General features: G+C 41.5%; 1 protein-coding gene across 1 annotated transcript in view; it reads right to left on the reverse strand.

The window, feature by feature from the left end:
• Positions 1-1,628: 1,628 nt before the first annotated feature.
• rngtt (RNA guanylyltransferase and 5'-phosphatase) overlaps positions 1,629-24,866 on the reverse strand; it is a 94,298-nt gene continuing 71,060 nt past the window's right edge. The window contains exons 13-16 of the mRNA XM_084082697.1: positions 17,297-17,397; positions 11,050-11,116; positions 3,623-3,746; positions 1,629-2,101 (exon numbers count right to left, since the gene is read on the reverse strand). Coding sequence (XP_083938823.1) covers positions 1,944-2,101; positions 3,623-3,746; positions 11,050-11,116; positions 17,297-17,397 — 450 coding nt within the window. The 3' untranslated portion in view covers positions 1,629-1,943. The remainder of the gene's footprint in view (positions 2,102-3,622; positions 3,747-11,049; positions 11,117-17,296; positions 17,398-24,866) is intronic.

Below are 24,866 nucleotides of genomic sequence, written 5' to 3' on the forward strand. Positions count from 1 at the left end.
GCTGTGTGTCTCAAACTCGCATAACATGAGATGGCTCAATCCATTCTCGGTTTGAGACATTGATGATCATCCCTTAATTTTTTTTATATAATAATAATACTGATTAAATTATCTCTCCTTTCGTACGACTTTTAATAGTGTAAACAAAACAAGATATGCAACACTCTGTCCCACTTCAGTTACAAGACTGAGCAGATGTTAATGGACTCCTACGCCAAGGCTGGCGATACAAAAGGCATGTGCTGTAGGTAGGCAGCTCTCCTAGCAACAGGCAACAAAGACAGTCAGAGAGGGTCGATAATCTTTTCAAACGTTTCCTCGCAATTAGATGGGAGCTGTGGACTCATAGGATTGTTAACGACAATGGAGGTGCACCTTGACCCAAAGTTGCCGATCAGATTTGCCCGAGAAAAAAAACATGCACCGTCTGTATCACTGCCTGAAAAGAAAGAAAAAGAAAAAACAAACAAAAGGGAAATACAAAATTAACATGATGGGGTGAGTGGCTGGCCATTGACTGGAACCCCACCCAAAGGCTGACTATACAAACAATTGACATTTTTGTACAGTGGTTCTCAAAGTAGGGTAGTCAAGGACCCTCTGGGTCTGTTAACTCTGAGAGTGTACAAATGAAACCAATCGGGGTCCATTTGGTTTTATTTGTACGGGGTCATTTTTATGGGGGTCGTTGAAATAAAGAAAAAATTGAGAACCACTGTTTTAGTGGCCAGGTAAACCATCCCGGTCGCGTGAATTTACATCATCATGTGTCAGAAGACACATGAAGTGAATTCACGCGACCGATTCTGCAGACCGGTCTGGCCTCAATTCTGGGTGGGTGATTTGCAGAAACAAAAAAAAAGGAAGCGCCTCCTCTGCGTCTGTCAATCACAGGGCCCTGAGTGCAGACACTGATTGGCTCTTCCACTTTTTGGTTTCTGCAAAACGCCCAGCCAGTGCTTGGGGCCAGACAGAAGACACATGATAATGTGAATTGACGCGACCGGGACGGTTTACCACGTTACTGTTTTAGTAGACAACTACTACACACTGAGAGGCGGGGCTGAGTATGTCAGAACACACATGACCGTGCAGAACCTCCTCTAAACCACTAAACATCTGTCCTGCAGTGGCTAGTGATTAGCCTGTCCCGATGTTAGCTGTGTGAAATCCAACATGTTTCGTTCGCCTTACGCCGAAAACAGCAGACCTACAAGCTCACACCGCAGCGTGTTGTGAGCTTGTAGGGCATGTTGTGAGCTTGTAGGTCAGCAATTTCCGACACACGACACCGTCATACGACGGGAGTATAAATTGGGCTTCAACTGGTCCTCAAGAAAGACTGTGAAAAGCAAAAGGAGCGATTGCAATATAACGCTAACAGTCATGAAGAAAGACAGCTGTACTTGATAAACTCCCAAAACTGGGGTGTTGAAGCGCTGACGAACATTTACTCCTTCTCAGAAACAAACAACAACAGCTGTGACAAAACATAAACCAGGGTCTGCATAGTCAGGTGCACTTGTAGCCATAACAATTTCACTGTTAAATACTAATCACCGAGCTCAGATAAAAATAAAAACACACAAAACATTAAACATAAATAGAAAAAAATAAATAAATTGAGCATCATGTTCTGCACTTTAATAAGAACAATTGCAAGTAAAGCTACAAGAAACTCTACAAGATAATATCTAACTGCGGTCAAATAATTCAATTAAAGTTTTTTTTTCTTTTTTTCTTTTTTTTAAAGTCATTACACAAATCAAGCCTAAAAGGCTGGTAAAACAAATTCTTGGGAGGAGAGAGGAGGGTAAAAGGGGCAAAGAAGCCTTGCAATGCCCATTTACTGTGGAGGGGGGTGACTTGGCTTAGGTGCTGTGGGCAAATGAATATGCACTGCAACCATGGAACAGTCCAGTCCAGAGCGGCCCAGCCCGTTGCTACTCGCTAGCCCGGTTAGGTCTCTTTGGAGGAGGGGGTGGCATGAGCTCCGTGTCTGGGTCCGGCGGGTGTTTCCGGGTCTGTGTCTGGGCACAGCGGTCCAAAAACTCCAACAGGATTTCCTTAGTTACCGGATGCTGTATGGAGTTACAGACAGCTGGGGAGCACGGAGACACACACACAAATATACACACACATGCACACACAAATATACACGCTCACGCTCATGCACACACACACACACACACACACACACACACACACACACACACACACACACACACACACACACACACACAGAGGAAGGAAGTTACTACAGACATAATGACAGGCTCATCCAGGCCTGGCAAACTCTGTGACACTTTTAAAAAACCCATCACATTGTGACGCATTGTGAACATTGTGAAGTAGATGTGCTATTATCACAGACACACAAAAAAAAGTGTTGAGTGTAAACAGGAGGGGGCCTGTATTGAAATCTGTTATTTCAGCAGCCCTGCAGAAACCTGTTACCACCAATATAACAGTAAAAATACATTTTAAAAATCCCACTGATGACCATGTGTTTGGGACAGTTTAGGATGCATCAATCATAATCTGATGAGTCTTAAAGGACGTAGAGAATGGTCAGCATTATGGGAAACACCACCACATCAAATTTAGGAATTGTTGATAAAAAAGGTTTTGCAGTTCACTAATAGCTTGCATCTACAAAACAATGAACACTATACAGTCGCTACATGAAAAAAGGCTTTTTGCATTTGTTAGGTGGCCGACAGAACAAATTGAAAACAGTCTCTGATGTACCACTATGAAATGGATTAGACTGAATCACGGCTGAGTGGCCTCCGCCTTACTTTAATGAATCTAAAAACCAAAAGGTGTTTCTGAGCCTGAGAAAAAAGAAAGAAAAAAACAAGCCTGAATCATGATCTAATTTCTAATGCTTTGACATTTGCAGCGATAAGGTCACAAATCACTTGCTGAAAAGCTGGAACATAAAGAACATTATTCTCCCCAATGTACGAAGACAGAACGGCCAGATATTGACATTCTCCCCCACACCCCTCTTTTGTATTCCACAGCACGTGCACATGGCGAGAGCCACCCAGAGTAATAATACAGACATTAATGCAGGGCAGGAAGATGATGTGAAATATAAATGAGGCAAACCATTAATCGACCGAATGTCTCGTCACTGTCTTCTTCAGGGATGGGATATTAATAATCGCGTCGGGCAGAAAACTTGTATCTCCATATTTCATGTTTTGTTTTCATAAATGAATGCCCTATTTTATACTTTGCCATAATGACAATGTTGCCCAAGCAATCTAAAAGCTTGCAACGCGCCAGCGCGTTATGAGCTTGTAGATTGGCTATTTCAACTATTAGTTTTTTTGTTGTTGAAGATTTTCACTTATGACATGCCCAAAATAGGGATTTAAAGTATTATAGTCTGTCTGTGGGTTTTATAAACAACTAATTAAAAGCATCAACAAGAGCTTGTGACCAAATAATAACTATATTGGATCGGTTGGAACACAGTTTTTTTTTTCTTCTTTTCCTGAAATGTAACCGTTTTGGACATACCGTACAGTACAAGGTTTCAGGCCAACAGCGACGATACTGAGAAATTATTGTGTGACTGGTACGGGACCAGCAGGTCTTTGTGTCTCACCCATAGCCGTGTCGTAGGAGTTTGGGAAGCTTTTGTCAATCCTTTGCCGCATGAACACCCATGTGTTATTTTCGAAGTTGCACTCTATGATTTTGTTGTCGTACTGCTTGAGGTCCTTCGAGGCCTGTGTAGAGAGAGACATGTCGCTTTAGTACATAAACACACACACAGCTTAAAAGTACCACGAGAGCATACCCGTCTCTAGAGAGGGTGGGCCCCAGCGGGGGGTGGGGGGGATGGAATCCCTAGCAATACCAGCTGAGCAACATGGGCCGTGGGTGTTTGACGTCAAGGCCTTTTCGGTCTTCCGTGGACACAAACAGAATGCGTACAGCACGCTGCGATACAGTTTGGCTGTGTGACTGCAGGCTTGCCGACGTGCTTACGGATTATGAGTCAAGCGAGACATTTTGCGCATCTGTTGTTTATCTTTCAAGCGGCTGCGTCTTACAGGGAGGATTTCAGAAAAGATTTGAAAAAATTCTGAGTCTCTTTGCTGTGATTCCTCAACAAAGGTTAACCTCTACAGCGAGCACAGTAAAAAAAAAAGGAAAAAAAGAAATGATATGCAGATTATACGCTGAAATCTAAACTCGTTAAACCATTCAATCCAGGAAAGCATCTCTGTCATTTTAGATGTCTTTGGCTATTCAAAAATAGCAGATATACGAGCTCATAGCGCGGTGCCGCTCTATGAGGTTGTAGATCTGCTATTTTTGAAAAATCTTGAAATTGTGTGCGAATCTTTGAATATATAATTTTTTTAAAGCGAACATTTGTAAAATATTTTGTTCCAGGGACCTCCAGAAACAAAGATTTGAGTTACAAATGTTCGCTTAAAAATATATATTCATTATTAATTCTAGATTTTTCAAAAATAGCAGAAAAAAAATAGCGCGGCACTGAACTTATATATCTGCTATTTTTTAATAGCCAGAGTATAAAATAATGGTTATAGCTCAAATCTAAATTGACACAGATGCGTTCCCGGATTGAATGGGTTAAAAAGGCTCCCATCCCTTGATTTGCACCCTGAAGACTATTGGGGTGGAATTTTGAGGTGGAGAGAGGCAGACCTTCAGGGACTCAGTGTGGGCAAGTTGCCAAGCTCCCCCCCCCCCCCCCACCCCCCGAGCAGATGAGCCTGAGCTGGCGCCAGAAAGCAGCAAGTGCCACACTGCCAAGGAAATCATTGGCATTTGGCAAGGCACTAAGTAAGAGCTCGCCTGATCCTGGGGTGCGGGGCATCTGGTCAATCAGTGGGGGGTCAGAATCACAGAGGAAGAGGTGCGTGAGTGAGAGCAAAATGCATTGCAGACAGATTAGGAGGTGCTAAATTCAGGACATCACACTCCCAAATAATGACCTTGACAGCTGGTAACCTACAAACGTGTAGGCCCGTCACAATTATTACATATTTGAGATAATCGCAATTATTTTTGCATAACCGCCATAATCGTTTCCATGTTGAAAAATGTGCTCACATACTTGTTTTTTGTTAATTTCCACTAAATTACGTTTTGTTTCTTGCTCATTTCAATAAGCAAATTATGTTGTATTTTTCTCATTAAAGAAATTAAACAGCATGTACATGAATATTCATAAAAAAAAGCTATTCAATTACCACTTTTGTCTAATTGTGGGAGTTATTGGAGTGGGACTTGTTAACATGTACTGTACAACTGTCATGTTGAATGAGGTTTCTAAAGGGTGACTTCCATACTGGCTGGGTTCCAATATGGAAGTACAGGTACATTTTACAGTATATATCTCATCTGTATACAAATATAAACAAATACATCTATGCATCCTTTTAGACATGAGGTCCTTTGCTACTGTTCCACTGGAAAACATGTTACTGTTACATTAAAACACTCTGTGATAGTGATGGGGGAACATACTATAGGGAAGATTCTGATTCTGATTTTGTGTTATGTAATTGTTATGTTCCACCTGATTGTTGTTCTGTTGAGCCGGCTTTTGTTCCAATCCAGAAGTAATCAGAAATGGCTCAGAGATGTAGCATACTGTGGCAATTGATCCATTTTAATATCAAGGAACCATATGTGAGAATACACAGCATAAATGTGGATAGACTGGATACTGGATATGGTGAACATGGCTAGAAGGCACAATAGTTATGGCAAGAAATAACATACGGTAGCCTGAGAGGAAACAACTTCAAATTGGTGGCTAATATCCACCTTAAAATTAAACCTTTATTGTCCGGATTTCATAGCCTTAAGTAATAGTACATAGTAGATGTCTGCACAATGAGATATCTTTACGATTGTACCCAGTAATTCATGGCTCCTACCCAAATGCAGACATCCTAACAGGATGACTCAACTTCCAACGATTGTCGCATCCTGGATATATATATATTATCTATTCTTAGATGTAATTACATATCTGTTGCTGACCGTTAATAGCTATCATAGAAGGGACAAATGTAAGTTGGATGTCTCACTGCAAGTACACATGGCACCAGTACACATGACGTCAGTGCTGGGTCCACTGTGAAGAAGCATAATGCTCATTATTATCCCACGCAATCACGGATTGATTGTTGTCTCCACCAGGAAGGCGTGGCCGAGACTATGTTTTGCACCCTGTCCGTCAAGCCGTGTGTCTGTCCGTTCGTGTGTGTGTGTCTCCTTCCATCTGCGAACAGCTGCACCGTTGGCTCGATCGCAGCGAAACTTTGCACGCACATTCCCACTAGGCCGAGGAAGAAATGCCAGCCTTTTCATTGGCCTGTTATAGCGTCACCAGCAGGTAGATTGTTGCAAAACTCATTCTTTGAACAAAAAATGCCGTCCGATTGCCGTGAAAAGCCAAGGAAGAAATGGCCCCCTTTTCACATTGGCTTATTATAGCGCCACTAGAAGGCTACAATAATCTACCACACCTAGTAGAGACCTGTGCTCTTAAACATGCACCCACTACATGATTAAAAAAATCGGGGGCATCTCACATTACAAGATTCTATCCATATTCTCGGGCTTGCCCGAACACAGCAATAATAAATAATATAAAAATTTAATTCATTAATTAATTAATAATTATATCAATTATTATATTAGTAGTCTATATTATTTTGATATTAAATAAAGTAACACATTACAATACGTACATTTTCAACCATTACAAATATTTAAAGTTTTTTTATGAGCCCAATTCAGTATGTTTTTTTCCGACAGCCAGCTGCGCTCCTGCGCTGTGCCTCGCAACACACACACACGCTACAAGCTCACAACGCGTCTCATCCGCGGCACTTGTGGTCTTGTATTGTATATTGCATAATGTTATCCGCTTAACACCATTGTGCGACGAAAAATAATCCTGGCTGGCACAGAGAGACTTACCTTGCAACATTTTACAAAATCAATGGATTTAAGATCTATGAAGGGTGCACCAACATGAAAGGTTTGTTTCTAAGGCATTAGATGGCGGGCCAGAACATATAATGAAAGGCTAATTTAAGAAATTGATAATTAAAAAATGTACTGGAACTCCAAGAGTCAAGACAGAACGCCTTATGTTGGCGTACTTTTGTGATACTGTCACAGAGAATGAATCAAAATGTAAGCCATTAGGTGGCATAATAAACTGTAAACGAGCTGTTTTCCCCCCCCTTTCCATTTGTGAATAGTAATACAGTTTATGGACTGACCATGTAGCAGAGCCTACCTCATAATTATAATCATTCAATAATTTGAATGATTTTACTTTTATTCTCATCATAATTACCCCCTTCTGCCAGACGTAGGCTACAACGTCACATAAGCATGATTCATCATAGGATCGCTTTGCAGATCTACAAGCTCACACCACGGCGCAGATTGAATATATTCGCAACACCGTTGTAAATCGAAGCGTAAATTGGTTGTTACTGGATGGATTGGAGCTGCTACTTGTGCAGAGACCAGAGAGACAGACTGCTTGAGATCGCTAAACATTAATCTGCTACTAGTTAACAAGAGAAATGACACACTATCCAAAAGTATAAAAGGGATATCATAAGTGACAGTGCTGAAAACAGGGCATTTAAAGATGAATATGGACAGCAAACTATGAGTTTCTTACCTAGTGTCATCCATGCAAAGCCGTTATGTTTCATCGGCTACACAAGTTTTGGCTGTTTGCAAGCCAAGGAATATAATTTTAGACGGCACCCCAAGATGAAGCATGGAATGGTACCAGGCAAGTTATATAAAAGTTTAATAAGCATCCTTCAGGTATATAATATAGCCTATATATAGGACTGTCACACCAATATTGTAAAATGAAAAAAATAAAATCATTATCAAAATAATTTATTTTAATACAAAAAATGGATTCACCGCAGCTGCACCAGATTGTCCATCCTACATAAACAACCTGTGTGTGTGTGTGTGTGTGTTTGATTGATTGAAATTCTTATTAGGCAAAAGAATGTAAAACAACACAGTTACATTTATAATGCTTTTGTCTAAAAGGTCCGGCCAAAAAAGTCCTTGCGGGCTTGTTTCCATCGTGTGTGTGTGTGTGTGTGTGTGCGCGCGCGTGCGGCATTGCGGTGTTGGAACAGCGGCCGTATTTCTCTCGGTCTGACCTGCGCTGTGGTGTTCCATACGGTCCTGTGAGCAACTTGGGAGGGTTCAGATTGGATCTTTGAATCCCCCACACTAAACGATATTTATGCCCGAGATTCGCCCCCGATCTAGGCTGGGGTAGAGCACGCACCCCCGATATTCGGGAGGGTTGTTTTTGTTCCGATTATCTCGTAGCGTAAGGCCACCTTAAGTCTCCCGCAAAACAAAGACGATTACAACATTATTCATATTGAAATTATCCTCTCCCTATTTGATAGGAACAATTGAGGCATTTAATTTATTTGCTATAATTAAACAGGTTTTTCTCCACCTGGACTGTACACATTGAGTTGTGTACTGTGTACAATGCGCAGGTGCACAAACCAGAAGCGTCATCAAAGCTTCTCAAGCCACAGCTCTTATCTCCAGCTCTGGCAAGCAGATCTGTCAGGCACTGAATGGGTTTATGCATGATTAATGAGATACAATCACAGGCCACATATAGAGAAACCCACTCCATGATGCACTGAGAGTGAAAACTAAATGGGATATCAATAATAGCCATTACTTTTAACAGTCTTTTATATTTTCTTAACCTTTGCAAAAAGTGAAATTGGTGCTTGCAATAGCGATGACCACATTACTGGATTTGACAACATTGAAAATGGAAAATAACTTTGCTCCCCATGTGCAGCCTGAATAAATAATTCATGCTGACCTGTACACGAAAGGTTCTGGAATACTGAGAGTCCTGTGACCAAAACATCTCTCAGGCTGGTACCAAGGTCAGGAAACAACGGAAGTGGAGGGCAGCAAAGGCTGTAGATAATGGCTAAGGCGCAGGATGCTGGTGGGCGCATGAAATATTGTAGGATGATGAACCCTACTAATTTTGGTGACACCACTGCCTTTCTTCTAGCGCCACCCTTAGGCCACAGTGTCCACTTGAATACAAGCTATCTCAAACTCTAATGGGCGGATTGCAGGATGAAGCTTCTGATATTGGTGACTCCATGGCCTAGGCCTAGCGACAAGTAGGACTCCAAGGATGTTTGGGCTTCAGATGGTAAAACTTTCTTTCAGGAATACTGACTGATTAGGACTGACTCCTGGCTAATGAGCAAGCCAGAGGCAGCTGGCTATTCGATGCATATGTGGGCCAGGTGTGTGACAAGGTCGAGCAAGAGAAGATTTGCTGTAAATATTTTATTTGGCAATATGTTTGTGAAAATAGATGTGCTTGGGACATACAGAGTATATGACTCAGACTAAATACCTGAGACTTGGATACTAACTTTTGAGATAACAGATGTTTTGATGTTTTTTTGTATTTAATCTCTGATCAAATCGATAGTTTGGACTCTCTGCTCTTTGTGAAGGCATGCAGAAATGTTTTTATTTCTTTGGGCATTCCAGGCAACATGGAGTGAGTCGTTGATACAAAAGTATAACTCCTGGGAGTAGTATTCATTTAAACTGTAATTACACTACTGTATGTCTATGTCAGCAACTAAAAGGAAGGCAAATACATTATTTACCAGAAATGTCCTAAAGACCCAGGGGTGGTGGGATGTGAGAGCAGAAAGTTTGTAGGTGTGATCTCTTACTCAAAAGGAAATGAATTATGAATTATTGCATCGTATCAATGAGAATATTTGATGGTCATTTGTTCAAATATTCTCATTGTAGTTGTAAGCTGTCCGCAGGAACTAATCAGATCATACAGTTTTTCATAGAAATATATCCTAGGCAGATGACAATTATCTATATATCCTAGGCAGATTACAATTATCTTTATTTTACAAGTATCTTATAAGAATGCCCTACTACTGCTCCAGTTACTATTCCCAATAGTGACACAACACAAATTGTTTAGCATTGTCTGCTGCTTATTAATGTATGTATAATTTTGGCAACAAAATCGAAAGGCTGGCAGCAGCTTCATCTATGTGTACATCATTTGTTAGGAGGAATGCTTAGGCACACGATGCAACAAGCAATTAATTAAGACCATTTCAATGACTTAAAGTCATACTGTGCAACATTCATTTTAGTATTCTTTTTGGTGATACCTCTGGTAGCTGTCATTACAGCGCCTGTCAAACAAAACCTCAGAAGTACTGCTCCAAAATAATGCTGCAGGGTCCTCGCACCGAATATATTTTAGAAAACAACTACAATGTTGAACAGAAACGGTATGTATTAACATCTCCGGTCATTTTGGCCTGAGTGTTGGGGGCAGACACTCGGAACAAAAAAAAATGTTTAGAGAAAAAAATACATTTAGGTGCAATGGTTGTTGCGAAAAATATAACATGAAAGATTATATCAAGAATAGCTTTTGTTGAATTGAAAAAGTGATACGGTTTAAATACTAAACACAGGTGGAACTGTTACCAATCTTATCTCACAATAGTGAGTTCACCAAGAAGCTTATACAGGTTAAAAGGCAGGATTCTTACCACTGTATTCCTTTACGTTCTTGGCAGAGTTTTGTTTCGTGCATTTTTGAACAAACAACGACAGAATTCAAATAAATCAAAATGTGTCGATATTGTGATAATATGTGACAATAATCTTTTTTTGTTTTCTTTTTTCAAAGGATCTACAAGCTTTCAACACGTCACAATTCGATGCGTTGTGAGCTTGTCAATCGGCTATTTTGATTGTATTTGAGGATTTTTTAAAGTTTGAAAGGCTTACTTGATGAAAACCAGGGGGTAAAAACAACCCTTATGCCATATTCATGATACAATACGATGACCAAAATCACAGACAATATATCTAGTCTCAAATCCCGATATCATTATAAAAATCTATATATTGACCAGTAGCTAGCTGTTATCTTACCTTCATCTGTGCAAAGGGCCTGTCGTAGCTGCCCACGTACAGCAAGCCAACCGTCTGAGGGAGCAGCCTGTAAAGACAAAAGATCTCCATTAATATCTGCAACTCTCGCCAAGGGCCACATCTCAACACAAGGCTACTTATTGGAGGTATAAAGGTGCTGCAGTGAGATCAGAGCACTACCGTAAAGTCATTTACCAGTTAGTAAATGAAGGCTGTGGAGCAGTGATTCCTTACCTTTTTAATTTCAAGGAACCCCATTTTATTATGCATTATTTGACCACGGACCCCCGTTTGATACGATTTGTATCTCTGGGATCCCAATCTACTCTGTAAATTCCTCAGTGTTAATTTAACGTTGAGTGTAAAAATGTGTTTCCATTTGTCCACTCTCTGTCCACTCTACAAATTGAGTGGACAAGAGTGTACAAATGGAACCAAATAGAGTGTGCAAATGAAACCAAATGGTCCCTTCAGGCCCATTTTGGTTCCTTATGTACACTCTTTGAGTTAGAGACCTGTATGGGTCCTTTTGGTTCCAAACGTATCAATCATTTAGCTGGGGAGCCCTGGAACCCCCTACGGCCAGGGGGAGACAATAACATTTAAAATGTTCGCCTACAATGACATGCCAGGTTGAAAATGGCTAAAGTATTTTTTGGAGCACATCATTTGCCTCTGTATTATGAAATGTGAAATGAGTGTGCACAAAGTACTGATATAGTAAATAGAAAATTCATTCATAACTTTTTGTATAGTTATGAATATTGCAATAATAATGTGTGGTTCTCACAACATCCAAAGGCACACCGGGAGCCATCTCTTGGCACACTGTCTGGGAACCACTGGTCTAAGTATCCTGGCCGTGTGTCCCTGCAGCAATTGTTTCTCAACCCAGAGAGCACGCCCCACAGATGGTCGTAATCACATGCTGCTCCTTGGCACATTCTACTAAATCACACCCACTCCGTGGTTATTTCCATATACTTCTCATCTGCATTTAAGCACAGCATGGAAGTTTCACAGACGTAGCACTAGCAATGGCTTTGTGTTACTACAGCAGAGGGGGGGGGGGGGGGGGGACTCTTAGAGCGGAAATAAGGGTGCTTGGTGAGCTGCAAACTGATGGCTAAACCACAGTGTGGACTTCTAGCCATGTCATTGAGTCATGATTGAGGGCCTTCAATTCAACACCATTAGGGAAAGGAAAGGAAAGGGATTATTAGCTGGTCCTTTGGAGGAGAAATTGCTGTACAGTTTCACCCAGCTGATGGCTACTCAGATGACTATGACGAGTGCACACAGAGGTGGAGGTCTGTGCGCTCAAGTGTCTTGCTCAGGGACACTTAAAATACTACGGCTCGCCCATTTACTTACTATAAATGGGCGAGCTGATGGTTGAACCGGCGATTGCCAGACAGCCTCTCTATGGTTTAAATGGGAAGCAGTCATGGGTGCTTGTGCTTCTTTCTACTCCTGCCCTTCAGTGTAATGACTGGTGGGGTAGGCAGGAAGGAAGTGGCAGTCAACATTAGAGGAGCCAATCAGCCGTGCATTGATGAGCACAACGCCAAAGTGAGTGAGCGGTGCTATGAGTCCACTTTTCGTGTCAATTCGTTGATATACAAGAAATAAAAATAATTATTAAAAAAAAACATGCCTCTCATGTATTCAATTAACCTACTGTACATGACCTCCCTGTCAAAGACAATGTTACAGGGGACAGTGGAGGAAACACGGAGAAGAGGCAGGCACAGAAAGTCCTGGATGGACAACATCAAGGAGTAGACTGGCTGGAGCTTCCAAACCCTGCTACGCACAGCAGAAGATCGAGAGCGCTGGAGATCCCAGACTGTCCAAGCATCCACCATGACACCCCTACGGCCCCCTAGGCCATGGGATGAGTGAGTGAGTGAGACATGAGTCAGTTATTGGTTCTAAATATGCAGAGGACGGTTTATAACAGCAGTCCAGTCCAGAAACCGCAGCACCCAGCGCCGCTCACCAATGAAACGCTGTATTGATGCTGACACAATGCTTCAAATGTAACTGGGAAATGTCAACAGGTCTTGACCAGGGGCCATGCAGTACATGAAGAATTATGTGAGAAGAACATTCCGCCTCCCACGAGTAGTGGAGTCACTTCCCACGAGTCCAAATAGGCATTTCATTTATTATCAGGGGTGCAAGTGTGAAGGTGAGCTCTATGGCACCTTGAGTTAAGGTGGCAAGCGTAGAAAGGTTCCATCACCAGATAAAACATAGCTTGTTTGAGCCGTCCACTCACATACAAAAGACAATGTCCCAAGACAGTTTACTCTGCAGAACCATTCATGGTCATGCTAAAGGTCATGGGGATTCAATGACAAAACTGAAAGAAAAAAAAACCTTTCCCCCCAAGTGCAATATAAGCCTTCTGTGCATTCATGCTGAAGGTATTATGAAGGCATTATGAGCAGGGGTGCACATAACTGGTGTGCAGGTGCGCATGCGCACCCAAAATAGATAATGCGCGGCACATAAGACGACGCAAGGCGCTTTTGCGTACCAACAGCTGGGACAGGAATTTCCAAGCTTTTATTTTTTAGCAAAACTAAAAAATAAAAGCCTGGAGATCGAGGCTAGGAATTTACTTCCTGAAGCCACACTCACACAATCACGCTAAAGCACGCGTCGGCCCCATGTACAGCCATTAGGCGCAGGAGGAGGGGACGCATGCTGCACGTGATTGTGTGAGTGTCGCCTCGTGTCTCGCTGTGCGACTCGCAGCTCGCTGCACGCAGCCAGAGCAGCGGCTGTTAGAGGCACTCGTCACTGATGATGAACGCACCGTAATGGTGCAAAATATGCCGTGAACGTCCCAATCTGGCGGATAAAAGCAGCGCAGCACAGGGCACCAACCTTGGGGGGTTCACCAAACGGCGTGAGAAAAAGGAAAACGGCGGAATTTCGAAGCAGAGCGTCCTTTTTTCTCGATTATGTAACCCATATTTTTTCACCCAGTGCCAATTGCCTATGTAATCCGCTACTCTCCTTCTGCCAGCCTAGGGAGGGCCCAAGCTGAAGCTCATGCCTCCTTCAATGCATGAGGAGCAAGCAGGCCGCTTCTTATCACCCGACAAGGGAGTTTCCCCGGTAGGACGTAGCGTGTGGAAGGAACACTTTATTCCAACCAGTTCCTTTCCCCTCCATCAGGCGCCCTGGCTGACCAGGGGGAGGCAGTATAGAGACCAGGATTACTGCATGTTTTTGTGAGGGTACCTACCCTAGGAGACACGGGGAGAACATGCAAACTCCACACAGAGACCCTTTTGCCAACCCCACCTAGGGTATGGGCACTGATGACGTGGAGGAGAGAACACACCCCCAGCACTCACAGCGTCCCCGGCGGGAATCGAACCCAGGACCTTCTATCTGTGAGGCGACATCGCTACCGACTGCGCCACCGTGCCCCTCGCCCTCTAATGTCTTGACCTTGTTTACCCGAAGCCATTGTTGTTGTGTGCGCCTCCTACTCTCTCTCTCTCAACCCAACTGGTAAAGGCCCTCTAATGTCTTGACCTTGTTTTCCCGAATCCATTGTTGTTGTGTGCGCCTCCTACTCTCTCTCTCTCTCTCAACCCAACTGGTAAAGGCAGATGGCCACCCACTTAACTCTCTCAGTGCCAATGAAATAAAAAAATTATTGCCGACTGTGCCAGCATTTTTTTTTAAATAATAATAATAATAATAATAATAAGTTAAACAAGAAGTGAATGGAGCAGCAAATCTTCGGATCACGATATCTTGGGTTCTGAAAATTATTTTCCAAAACAAAAAAACATTTTCTTTTTATTACATTTTTTTAAAATGTTTTAAAAAACTCGGGATAACTCGTAGTTGGCACTGAGGGCATTCAGAAAAAACTCGGGATAACTCGTAGCTTGGCACTGAGAGAGTTAAGAGCTAGGTTCTGCTTAACATTTCATGTTAAAGGGAAGTGTTTCTCTGCCACTGCCGACAAGCACTTGCTCATGGGGGAACAGTTGGGTCTCTGTATGAGTGTGGTGTTGACCACCTGTCCTCTATACATAAATAGTGAGACTACAACGTGAATATATAAAGTAATTACATTGACGGTATGCTGCAAAGTGCTGAAACACATTCTCATCCAAATGCTACTCAGGGCCAGGCCTAACAGCAACAACAACTGAAACATCACCATTATTCGCTTGGGTCCCACAATTTGAATTCCCCTCACAAAGCTTATATTTGCACAAGCCGTACTCCCAAGCCTTACTCCCAAGTGAGTAAGGCTTGAAATCAAATCTCCATATTATATTCCACCAGATTGAATTGCTTTGAGCACTTCTCTATGGTCAAATAAAACCCTCTGTGTGCACTGTGCTAGTGAAACACATTTGAAATGACTACAAACTTAAAGATAAGAAACACATTAATCATGCATGTTTACAGTACTACTCCTTTTGAACCATTTTACATCAGCAATGCTGAGGAAGACTAGCTGACTGCTATGGCAACAACTGAAAGTGATTCTAACAAGCTAAATTAAATGTGATGACACCTCTTTCCACAGTGGGAAAAAGAGCAGGCTGACTAAATCAAGCCTGTTACTGGCTTTTTCAACCAAACTCTGGAACAGGGCATTACAATTCACCAAGTACAGCTAAATGAGAGATGATGTACTAATTAGGTTTAGAAATAATGTGGACGCAAAGTCGCAAGTGATCCATAATTCAAGTGACAAACCCAACAGCTAGAGGTTTCTTTCGGTTCAAAGTCAAACCACGGGTGGAGCATTTGAAAGTATTCTGTTATCGCTTCCTCTCATCCACCTTGTTCTCCTCTCTTTCTCCGCCGCGCCAAAACCTCCTCCCAACCCCATAATCAGTTGCAGTCTTTGTGCTCCTTTTTCAGAGGTGGTAATGAAAGTCTCAGTGGCATGCAGACGTGCTCAAGGATGGATTGTGTGGGCTGATGAACACGCTCCCTCCTCCTCTCTCCGTCTGTCTGTCTCGCTCCGAGAGAAACCAAGACAGATTTGAAGATCAGAGGAGCCTGCCGCCCATTTTCTCCTTTCATCAGAATATTCTTAAAGACAAGAACAATGATCACTTTTACTCTCCTGCACAGGAGGACAAGTCAAGAGGCTGGCTGGCTGATCAGTGGGCAGACTGCAGGGCAGTGTGAGTGGCTGTGCTCTGCTGGTAAATGTCACAAGCACTTATAAATGATTACATTTATATAGCGCCTTTTCTAATCTTTCTGATCACTCAAATGCGTTTTAACAATGTACTCCACCCATTCGCACACTGCACAGAACACCATTGCGTAATAGGTGTGTATGTGTTGCACATTCATACACCGATGATGGAGGCAACTATGCACGGCATCAACCTGCTTACTAGGAGCAGTTAGGGGTTCAGCGTCGTTCTCAAGAACACTTTGACCCCCACCCAGGAGGAGAAGCTCCTGGGTGGAGAAGACCTTACCGGGTAACGTTCCGGCACCGCGACAGCTGCTATACCTCCTGATCCCCTACCCCCCAAGGTGATCCTCCCAAGTATGAGTGAGACCTGTTGCAGGTTGAATGCTACAATGCTGGTACAGTCCTGTAACCATGAACTCTGGCGTCCCAATTCTGAGCGTGTCATTATAGGTGAACGTTCAGCTAAAATAGCAGATCTACTAGCGTGTAGATCAGCTATTTTTGGCAAAGAGATTCTCTGGTACTCAACTGAACGTGAAGGTTTGTCAAGATGACACTTGAGTACGGACCAAGTGGGGACAATAATAATTTATTTTCTGAGGATAACAATCATAAATGCAGAGCATACATGAATGCAACCAGCTTTGTTTGCACCTACAAAGGCCACATGTAACAGCAAATAACCTCCATCATCAAGAGTGTATGTACCAAATGATCGAAAACTGAAATTAACTTGAGCACACTGTGCTGTAGCACTCCTTGTAGCAGCAATGGGCCATGTTGTCATTAAACCTGAATTGGAGCCTAAGGCAAACATAAACAATATATAGATGATCGAAAGGGATTAAATGGGGGGAGGGGTACCATCACCGAAATTCAATATACTTCACTTTGTTCCAAGACATGCCTCAGAGCATTAATGGCTGGTGTACACCGCAACAGCACTCAGATGGCTAAAAGTACACCGGCCATGAATGTACCAGAGTGATAGGTGCTGTTAAAATGATCAGGCAGAGCGTTTCCCTGGCAACAGTGACTCACCCTTCTCCGCCCACTTTGGTGATTTTGAGGCGGAAGTCAACGGAGTTGAGACTTGGGGGCTTCCACTTCAGGATGTCATCACACCTCCCGGGTTTGTATCTCTGCAGGGAGGGACACACAGCACAGAGATGTTTACAATGTGGATAGTTTCTTCAGGCAGAGACGGCATAATGCTGCATCCATGAAAACAGGGTTTACTGTACGTTGTTATGCCTTTGTCGACCCACAGCGTCGTAGACTGAAAGGGGGATGAAATCCTAGGCTGATTTTGTAGTTGAATTTAAATGTTTTTGGTTTAAAAACTACAGATAGGAGATACAGAAGATTAAAAATGAATGTGTTAGATTTAGGTGCGTGAATGTGAAAGCATTGACCAGTGGCACACCCATGGCTCTGGGCACACATAAATCTAACACACCGTTTATCAATTTTATTAGCCGCAGCCTGCCATGTTTTTACCTCTCTGTAGCTTAACCTGAACTTGAAAACAAACTACAAAATCAGCATAGGGTTTCATGCCGCTCTAATTAATGATCTGAGGGTGTAGAAAAGGTCAGGTATCAGTAACATTCAGTAAACTGTGCATGTTTGTCTGAATTAGACACCACCTGCAGATGTTGCTGTCAACAACAAGACAGCAGCGATGAATGGAAAACGAGAGTTATTATAAATGAAAAAAATATATTTAGTTCCCTGGCAAAAAGCACTAATTAAATAATCTCTAAAGAGGACTTAACATTGAAATTAACTGGCTGTATGGAATAAATTGGTTTTCAAGTTGACAAGAATGAGTCTGCAAGTCCAATTAAAGGTTGACAATGTATTCACAATGATTCCGCTCGCTTCAGTTGGGGTTCATCCATGACTGAGGCTGCATGATTCTTTTCTTTTTCAAATCAATATGTTTCTATGTCTTAAGATCATGACCCACCCACCATGTCTTACCACAATCTACCTTCATTATTTATGCATACATGACATTTAGGGAGACGTAAAAAACAGCACTGTAACATGAAGGGTGTAGGTTGCAGGAGACAAACCAATGCAGTATCTGTCAGGATACCCACTGCCCAGTAACAGACTTTTGCACACCAATGGGTTGCACAGAAAAATGAGGCCCTCAGGAGAAACTCTGCCATACAACAAAACTGGGGCTGTAACTATCCATTATCTAGCTTAATAATAATAATAATAATCTTATTATTCTATAAATTACTTCTTTCAATTAATAAAAAAAAGGATATCACTCAATTGTTGTGAAAAATGCCGAATACATTGTTTATAATCGACTTAATAGATCGTATGATTAACCACAGACCAATTTTCCCCAGAAACAGATGAATTCAAATTGATTATTTTTTTTATAATCAATTAAATCGAATAACTGTTGCACCCTTAACTGAAACCACAGTAAATGAGCCTGCTGTAGAAAAGCCACTGCTAAAAAAAGAAAGAAAAGAAAAAGAAAATCTAATTTAAAAATAATATAAAAAATAATATCAGCGAATAATCGACTTTGATGTACAGTGTCGAATAGTGGTTTTGATAGCTGGATATTAGACTATCTGTGAAACCCCTAATATATGGATACTTTTTGGAAATTGGAAAGGCTTAATATCTAAATGCAAACCACAGTCGGTTGTGATTATGTCCATCTTCTGCTACAGTACAACACCCTCACTATGTGCTGTGCTGACTGCACACTGAAAACCAAAAAGCACAGAGTAGAGCGGTTAACTTTAAATATTTGTTTGAGCAAGTCAAAGACTGACTTTGTCTCTTTCATTGAAAAATGACAGAGTCATAATGTCCTTTTGCTTTGTTCCTGATGGGGCTCTGAGTGTGGGAGGAGGCCTTCACACGCCTTTGAAACCAGTGCTCTCCATAATGGCTATTCACCACAGGCAGCTCGAGAACGGGAAAAAAGGGCACGGCTCTTTTCAAGAATACATCTTTTCATATGAAAACGTGGGCGTCGAGAGGAACATTCTTCAATACACATCAGTTATGCTGTGCATTGGATAAACAAAGATGAAAATGTACAACCATCAAAACAGTCTCTGCTCTGGTGAGATGACATTCAACTCGAGACATTTACATGTTAAGTGAGGTGATATCAGTACAACTGGCTAGTAATCAGTATGAGGGCTGCAACTAACGATTATTTTCTTAGCACTTATTCTATTGATTACTTGTTTTGATTAATTAAATAATCCAGAAGCATGTATCTTTTTTTATTACACATTATCAAATTGACATGAAAAAAATATATATATATATATATATATATATCATCAACTATATTGATTAGTCTGATTACCACTCTAATCGTATTTTATACTTTGTTAAACAATGTTGTGTCAAATAGCCGATCTACAAGCTCACAACTTTTTCTGTTATAAATTAAAATGATTATTGCTACCCTAGTCGGGATTTGCAAAACATGATTAAAATACTCAGAGTGTGTGTGTGTCACTGGGCATCAGTTGCCCTTGGTACCTAATCAGACTCCACATTCAAAAGGTGTCCTTCTACTCAAGATTCTATTCAATTGAACACCGCGGTGCCAGTGTTCAACTCTGTCCTTTTTCCATTACTGTTGTTGAATGAACATACAAAGCCTGAATATAAGTGCAAAACAGACCTTCAATTCAGACCTTGCATTCACCCACACATCTCATGCTGATCCATCAAATTAATGTCCCTATAATGATGTGGCATTGCATATAAATTGCCACCGTCTTGGGCAATGGATTCAGCGAGCTATGATTGTCATCAACTGAAGAACATATAAACTGAGGGAGAGACAAACTAATTTCAGTTATTGCAGGGTTTAATTGACTGATTCAAAAGAAGGTCAGACAATTTCCATTGCCAAAGCAATGGGTATGAATAAAAAGCTTGATCCATCTGCAACCATTTTTAACATTTGGAGCGTTAAAAATGTATTCCCATTGAAACAAACTAATTAATGTCTGTTTGTAGCACCATCAGTTTATTATTATTATTATTAATTATGCACAGAAAAACATTTATACAGAATACACAAACATATGTGACATACACAATGGCCTTTGTTGCAATAGCCTGCTAAATTGTTGTATGCGTTGTTGCATACCTTCTTTTGTACAGTTTGTTTCTCACAGCTTAAGATTAGTTGGCTATACAAAATGCACACAACACTCTAATGCGTGCAGCGGTATTGGCACAATTTGGTGGTATGCCTAATCTTGGTGTAATCAGCATTATTGTTATGTAACCTAACTGAAGTATTTACAAGAAGACAGGGGGTGACCGGACAGCCACACAATTTGCTGCATGTCACTCCCCTACTTCTTGACGATGATCTATGGCTGCCTTTGTGAATGTCGGCACACAGTGAATAATCGATTATTCGTTCATACCACCCACCGATTATTCTGCCATCAAAAATGTTAGCCGCACACATTCCTAGTTATTAGCAGGGGAGGAGCAGGGGAGTTAACCTGCCTACTGACCGCATATTAAAGACCACTGCAGTGTCAACAAGGCCTCTTGAGCATTCAAATTACAAGTCAAGTCATAGTAGTGAGACTATGGTTATATCCAGCCCAGAGACCACCCTTCTCGCAATCACAGAAAAGAGGATTATCATCATTATTCTGTTTATTGGGCAGGTACTGTACATATAGCATACAATTTTCTCAATGTTGTACCGCTGATTTTTGGCCATTGTACCCCTTATTGTTGCTTGCTATAAGTATTATGACAGAAATCTAAACTATTCTACTGTGAATTGTTCTGAATGAGAGCCAATTGTATGAAATGCGTCAAACCAGAATGCGCATCAAATATTTAGTTTGAGGCTCATTTTCACAAGCTGAACATGGACTACACCAGAGAAATAATTGCCAGTAAGTTTAGACCACTGAAGCATGCAAGTGTAACATTCTCAAAAACACAGACCAGCAGTTGCTCACAGAAGAACTGTGTCCTTGGTTTAGATGGGTTTGTTGCCCAAGTTGTAGAGTTCTGATGGCTAGGTTTTGATTGAGAACCGTCTATGATTCAGGGGAAAGCACTGTGCCGAGTTAGGTCCTGATAGGGACAGAATCGTAAATCATCGCCCCCCCTAGTCTCGGTACCTCCGAGACGTCATTTCTTTTTTTGACGAGGGGGCCCGCCCCGCCGCGGGGGAGCGCGGGAGGTGAGCTCCCGCGCTCTGGTTTTCATTCTGTAACATATATATATAAAAAATGTGAATAGGGCTTAAGTGTTTAAGAGCTCACCACCCAACTGCCACAGCTTTGCTTCATCACAAAATATCGCCTTATTTCAATGGGTTGACATGCCAATGAGATTTTAATCAATATATCTAGTTGTATCAATCCTTATTGTCATCTAAACTAAAAGATGAGTTTTTGATGGTGTAATGTGCTATGCATGTGCAGGATTGCTTGTAAATATTTAAGGTGCTTCTCTATTATGGCATCTTAACCACTTATACTATACTTCAGTTGACTGGGGTCCCCCAGGGGTCAATACTTGGTCCCCTCCTTTTTTCCCTCAACATCAAATATTGCTGCCGAAAATAGCTGATCTACGGTAGCTGATCTCTTGCAGATCTGCTATTTTCACTGAATATTTGTCTATTTTGACATGCCCAGAATAGGGATGATGGCGTTCATGTGTTTAATATGACTTAATCTACTACAGTACATTACCAGCAATGACATCAAAGAGCACTGCAAGGCCCTTATTGGAATGTCTCATACCCTGATATAATTCAGTTAGCAACCATGACAGCCAGGAGAGGTATTACATACCAATAAATCTACCATTCCCAGCAGGCATCTGGTGTCACTTTTTTATAGGGCATGTTGGTACGTGTCTATTCCACTGTGAGTCTGTAGACATCACTGATAAGGTGTAGGGTGGTCCTGCCTCTTTGGTGACTGCAGGAGTCCACCATGGGGACAATGTCTATAGTCAGGCCATTCAAGACCCCACAATTGTGCCTTTGTCACCACAACCCAAATATAGGGGAATGGCATGCCAATTAATCAGGTAAGCAACTTCTCCACAATATTTTTTAATTGCTTTTACAAAAGTACATTGACATTTTTGCATACGGTACTTACTTCGGTTTACATAATGTTGCTTTGCTAGTATTGTGTTGTTCCTCTGTTTCTGCTGCAGCACAGTGCAGGGATTTCAGTCCAATTCAAAAGTGAGAAATCCATAACAAGTTTAAAGCGCAAACACTGACCAACAATATGTACTGTATGCCATGTATCCTCACAGTCTCATATTAAAAGGCTACTGTTGCTGCAATTCCCTGCCAGTCTGCCTACTTAGACAGACTGCACAGGTCTCCATATAATTTCAACAGTGCATTCAAAGCCTACCCCTTCTCTAATTATTCATGAGATATTTGATCGATCCAGTGAAATGAGTCACAGAGGACAACCTGACCCTCAGCTGCGTCGATACAGCAGCTAGCCCATGTCAATTCCTCGTCTCTAAACCCAGAGTCTTTTCTACAGTCAGGTCATGTAAAAGATTCAGTGTAGTCCTTAAAAAAGATACAAAATAAATTCAGATTTATTTTGCACACTCGCACTCCACACACAGTGTGTGTAATTTGGGAAATAGACAGAATAATAGCCAGAATAAAATGTGAGATGAAAGAGATGAGATAGTGGACTGGGTTGTGGCTGTGAGGGGCATGGATCGGATGGAATCCAATTATAACAATTGAAAACAACTGACAACAATCTATCAGTTGTAATGTTGTAGTCATTCAGGGGAGGGCATGGAGGCATACATGTAATGACGAACAGCGAAGCAAAAAACACTGGACAGTTTTGTAGGAATACATACAATTAATATTGTAGCATGGATTAAGCAAGGGACTCATCAGTTAATTGATCTAGGAGAGACATCAGCTTGGAGAGCCAGAGATACTCTGCTGGTGTCGTCGCAGACTGCAGCTGTATAAACCTGCAGACAGTCATTACCAGACCTTCTGCTCCCAAATGGCTCTAACCATACAGGTGATCCATGATAAGGACTTCGCAAATCCCAAACAGAAAAACAAACGTAAAAACAAGACAAAGAGTCTAGTGGCCCTATTCTGGGCGCCGTCTTACCCATTATCCCTAAACTTCTTTGCCATTTTTTACTATTTTGAAAAACATTTTCAAATAGTTGAAAGAGCAAATCTACAAGCTCACAATGTGTCGATGTAGATTGGCTATTTGAACTACTTGAAAATGTTTTTCAAAATAGTAAAAAATGGCAAAGAAGTTTAGGGATAATGGGTAAGACGGCGCCCAGAATAGGGCCGTAAATGCCCAGCTACGGGTGCTAGAGAAAAGACCAGGGGTCACCAACATATTAGTAGGTTTTATCCTTGCTATTCACATGTACGTTTCATGGCAATCTGCCCATTAGATTTTGAGATTGCATTCAATTGGACATTTTGGCCCAAGGGTGGCACAAGGGCAAAGACCACTGATTCACCCAAAATCAGTAGGGGCCATCCTCTGGAAAGCATGAATGCACTCGGCAGTGTCATGGCAATCTACACATTAGATTTTCAGATATCTTGTGTGCAAGTGGACATTTTGGCAAATCCAAGATGTAATCTGGATCAAATCTTCAAAATGGATAGTTCAAAACAAAAACATAGGATTGGGATCAGTTTGATACCTTAATCCCACTGGAGGGGTAGATTTAGAGTGGACATAATTATGTTTCATTATAAATAAGCTGTTAAAGTGTGTAAATACTACTGTACCTTATTTGCAGCCTTTATGGTTGATTAAAATCTTCATTTATTTTTGTCACATTTGCAGTGTACACTTGCCTACCTCTCATTACTGTGTATTCAAATAAAGAAAAAGAAGAAGAAAGGAACCCTTTTCTGGGCACTAGAGAAAAGTGTCCTTTGGGCGTTAGGATTTCAAAATCTTGATTCTTATCCGGTCAGATAGGGATTACAAGTTTTTAACTCGTGGGTCAAGGATTGGAAGATAATTACATGGCAATTCAGCCAGCAGTTTCTGAGTTATCTTGTTTGGGACCACAGTGGTGGACTGACCCGACTGACATTGCCATCTTTCTAGGGGGGCAAAAAAAATGAAAATGTCTCCAGCAGTGGGAGAGACACAAGCAGGGAGTGTGTTTCAGTTCACTGAGTAGATAGTTGCCTTCTGCTTTCCAACAACCGATGTTTAACGTCAAGCCTGACTTGGTGCTGGAAGCAATAGAGTGTGTCTTCAATCTGTTGAGCGCATACATCACAAGACAAACCAAACCAACATTCCTCACATCATTCTTAACTCTTTCATTGCCACACTTATTTCAGACTGTGTCGTCCCAGTGCCTCAAAAAAAGGTGCATTTTTCCTCCGTTTGCTTTTTAACATTGAAGTGAATGGAGCAGCAATTTCTTGGATAGCGTTATCTCCTAGTTCCTTTGAGATAAACAAAAAAAAACAAGACCAAAAATATATATATATATAGATATATATTTTTTTTAAATAATTTCGTCATTTCCGTCCGTGGCCATGATAGCATCGGACGGG

This window comes from Gymnoscopelus microlampas, assembly GCF_963454915.1.
Source record: "Gymnoscopelus microlampas genome assembly, chromosome: 16".
In the NCBI taxonomy this organism is placed as follows: domain Eukaryota; kingdom Metazoa; phylum Chordata; class Actinopteri; order Myctophiformes; family Myctophidae; genus Gymnoscopelus; species Gymnoscopelus microlampas.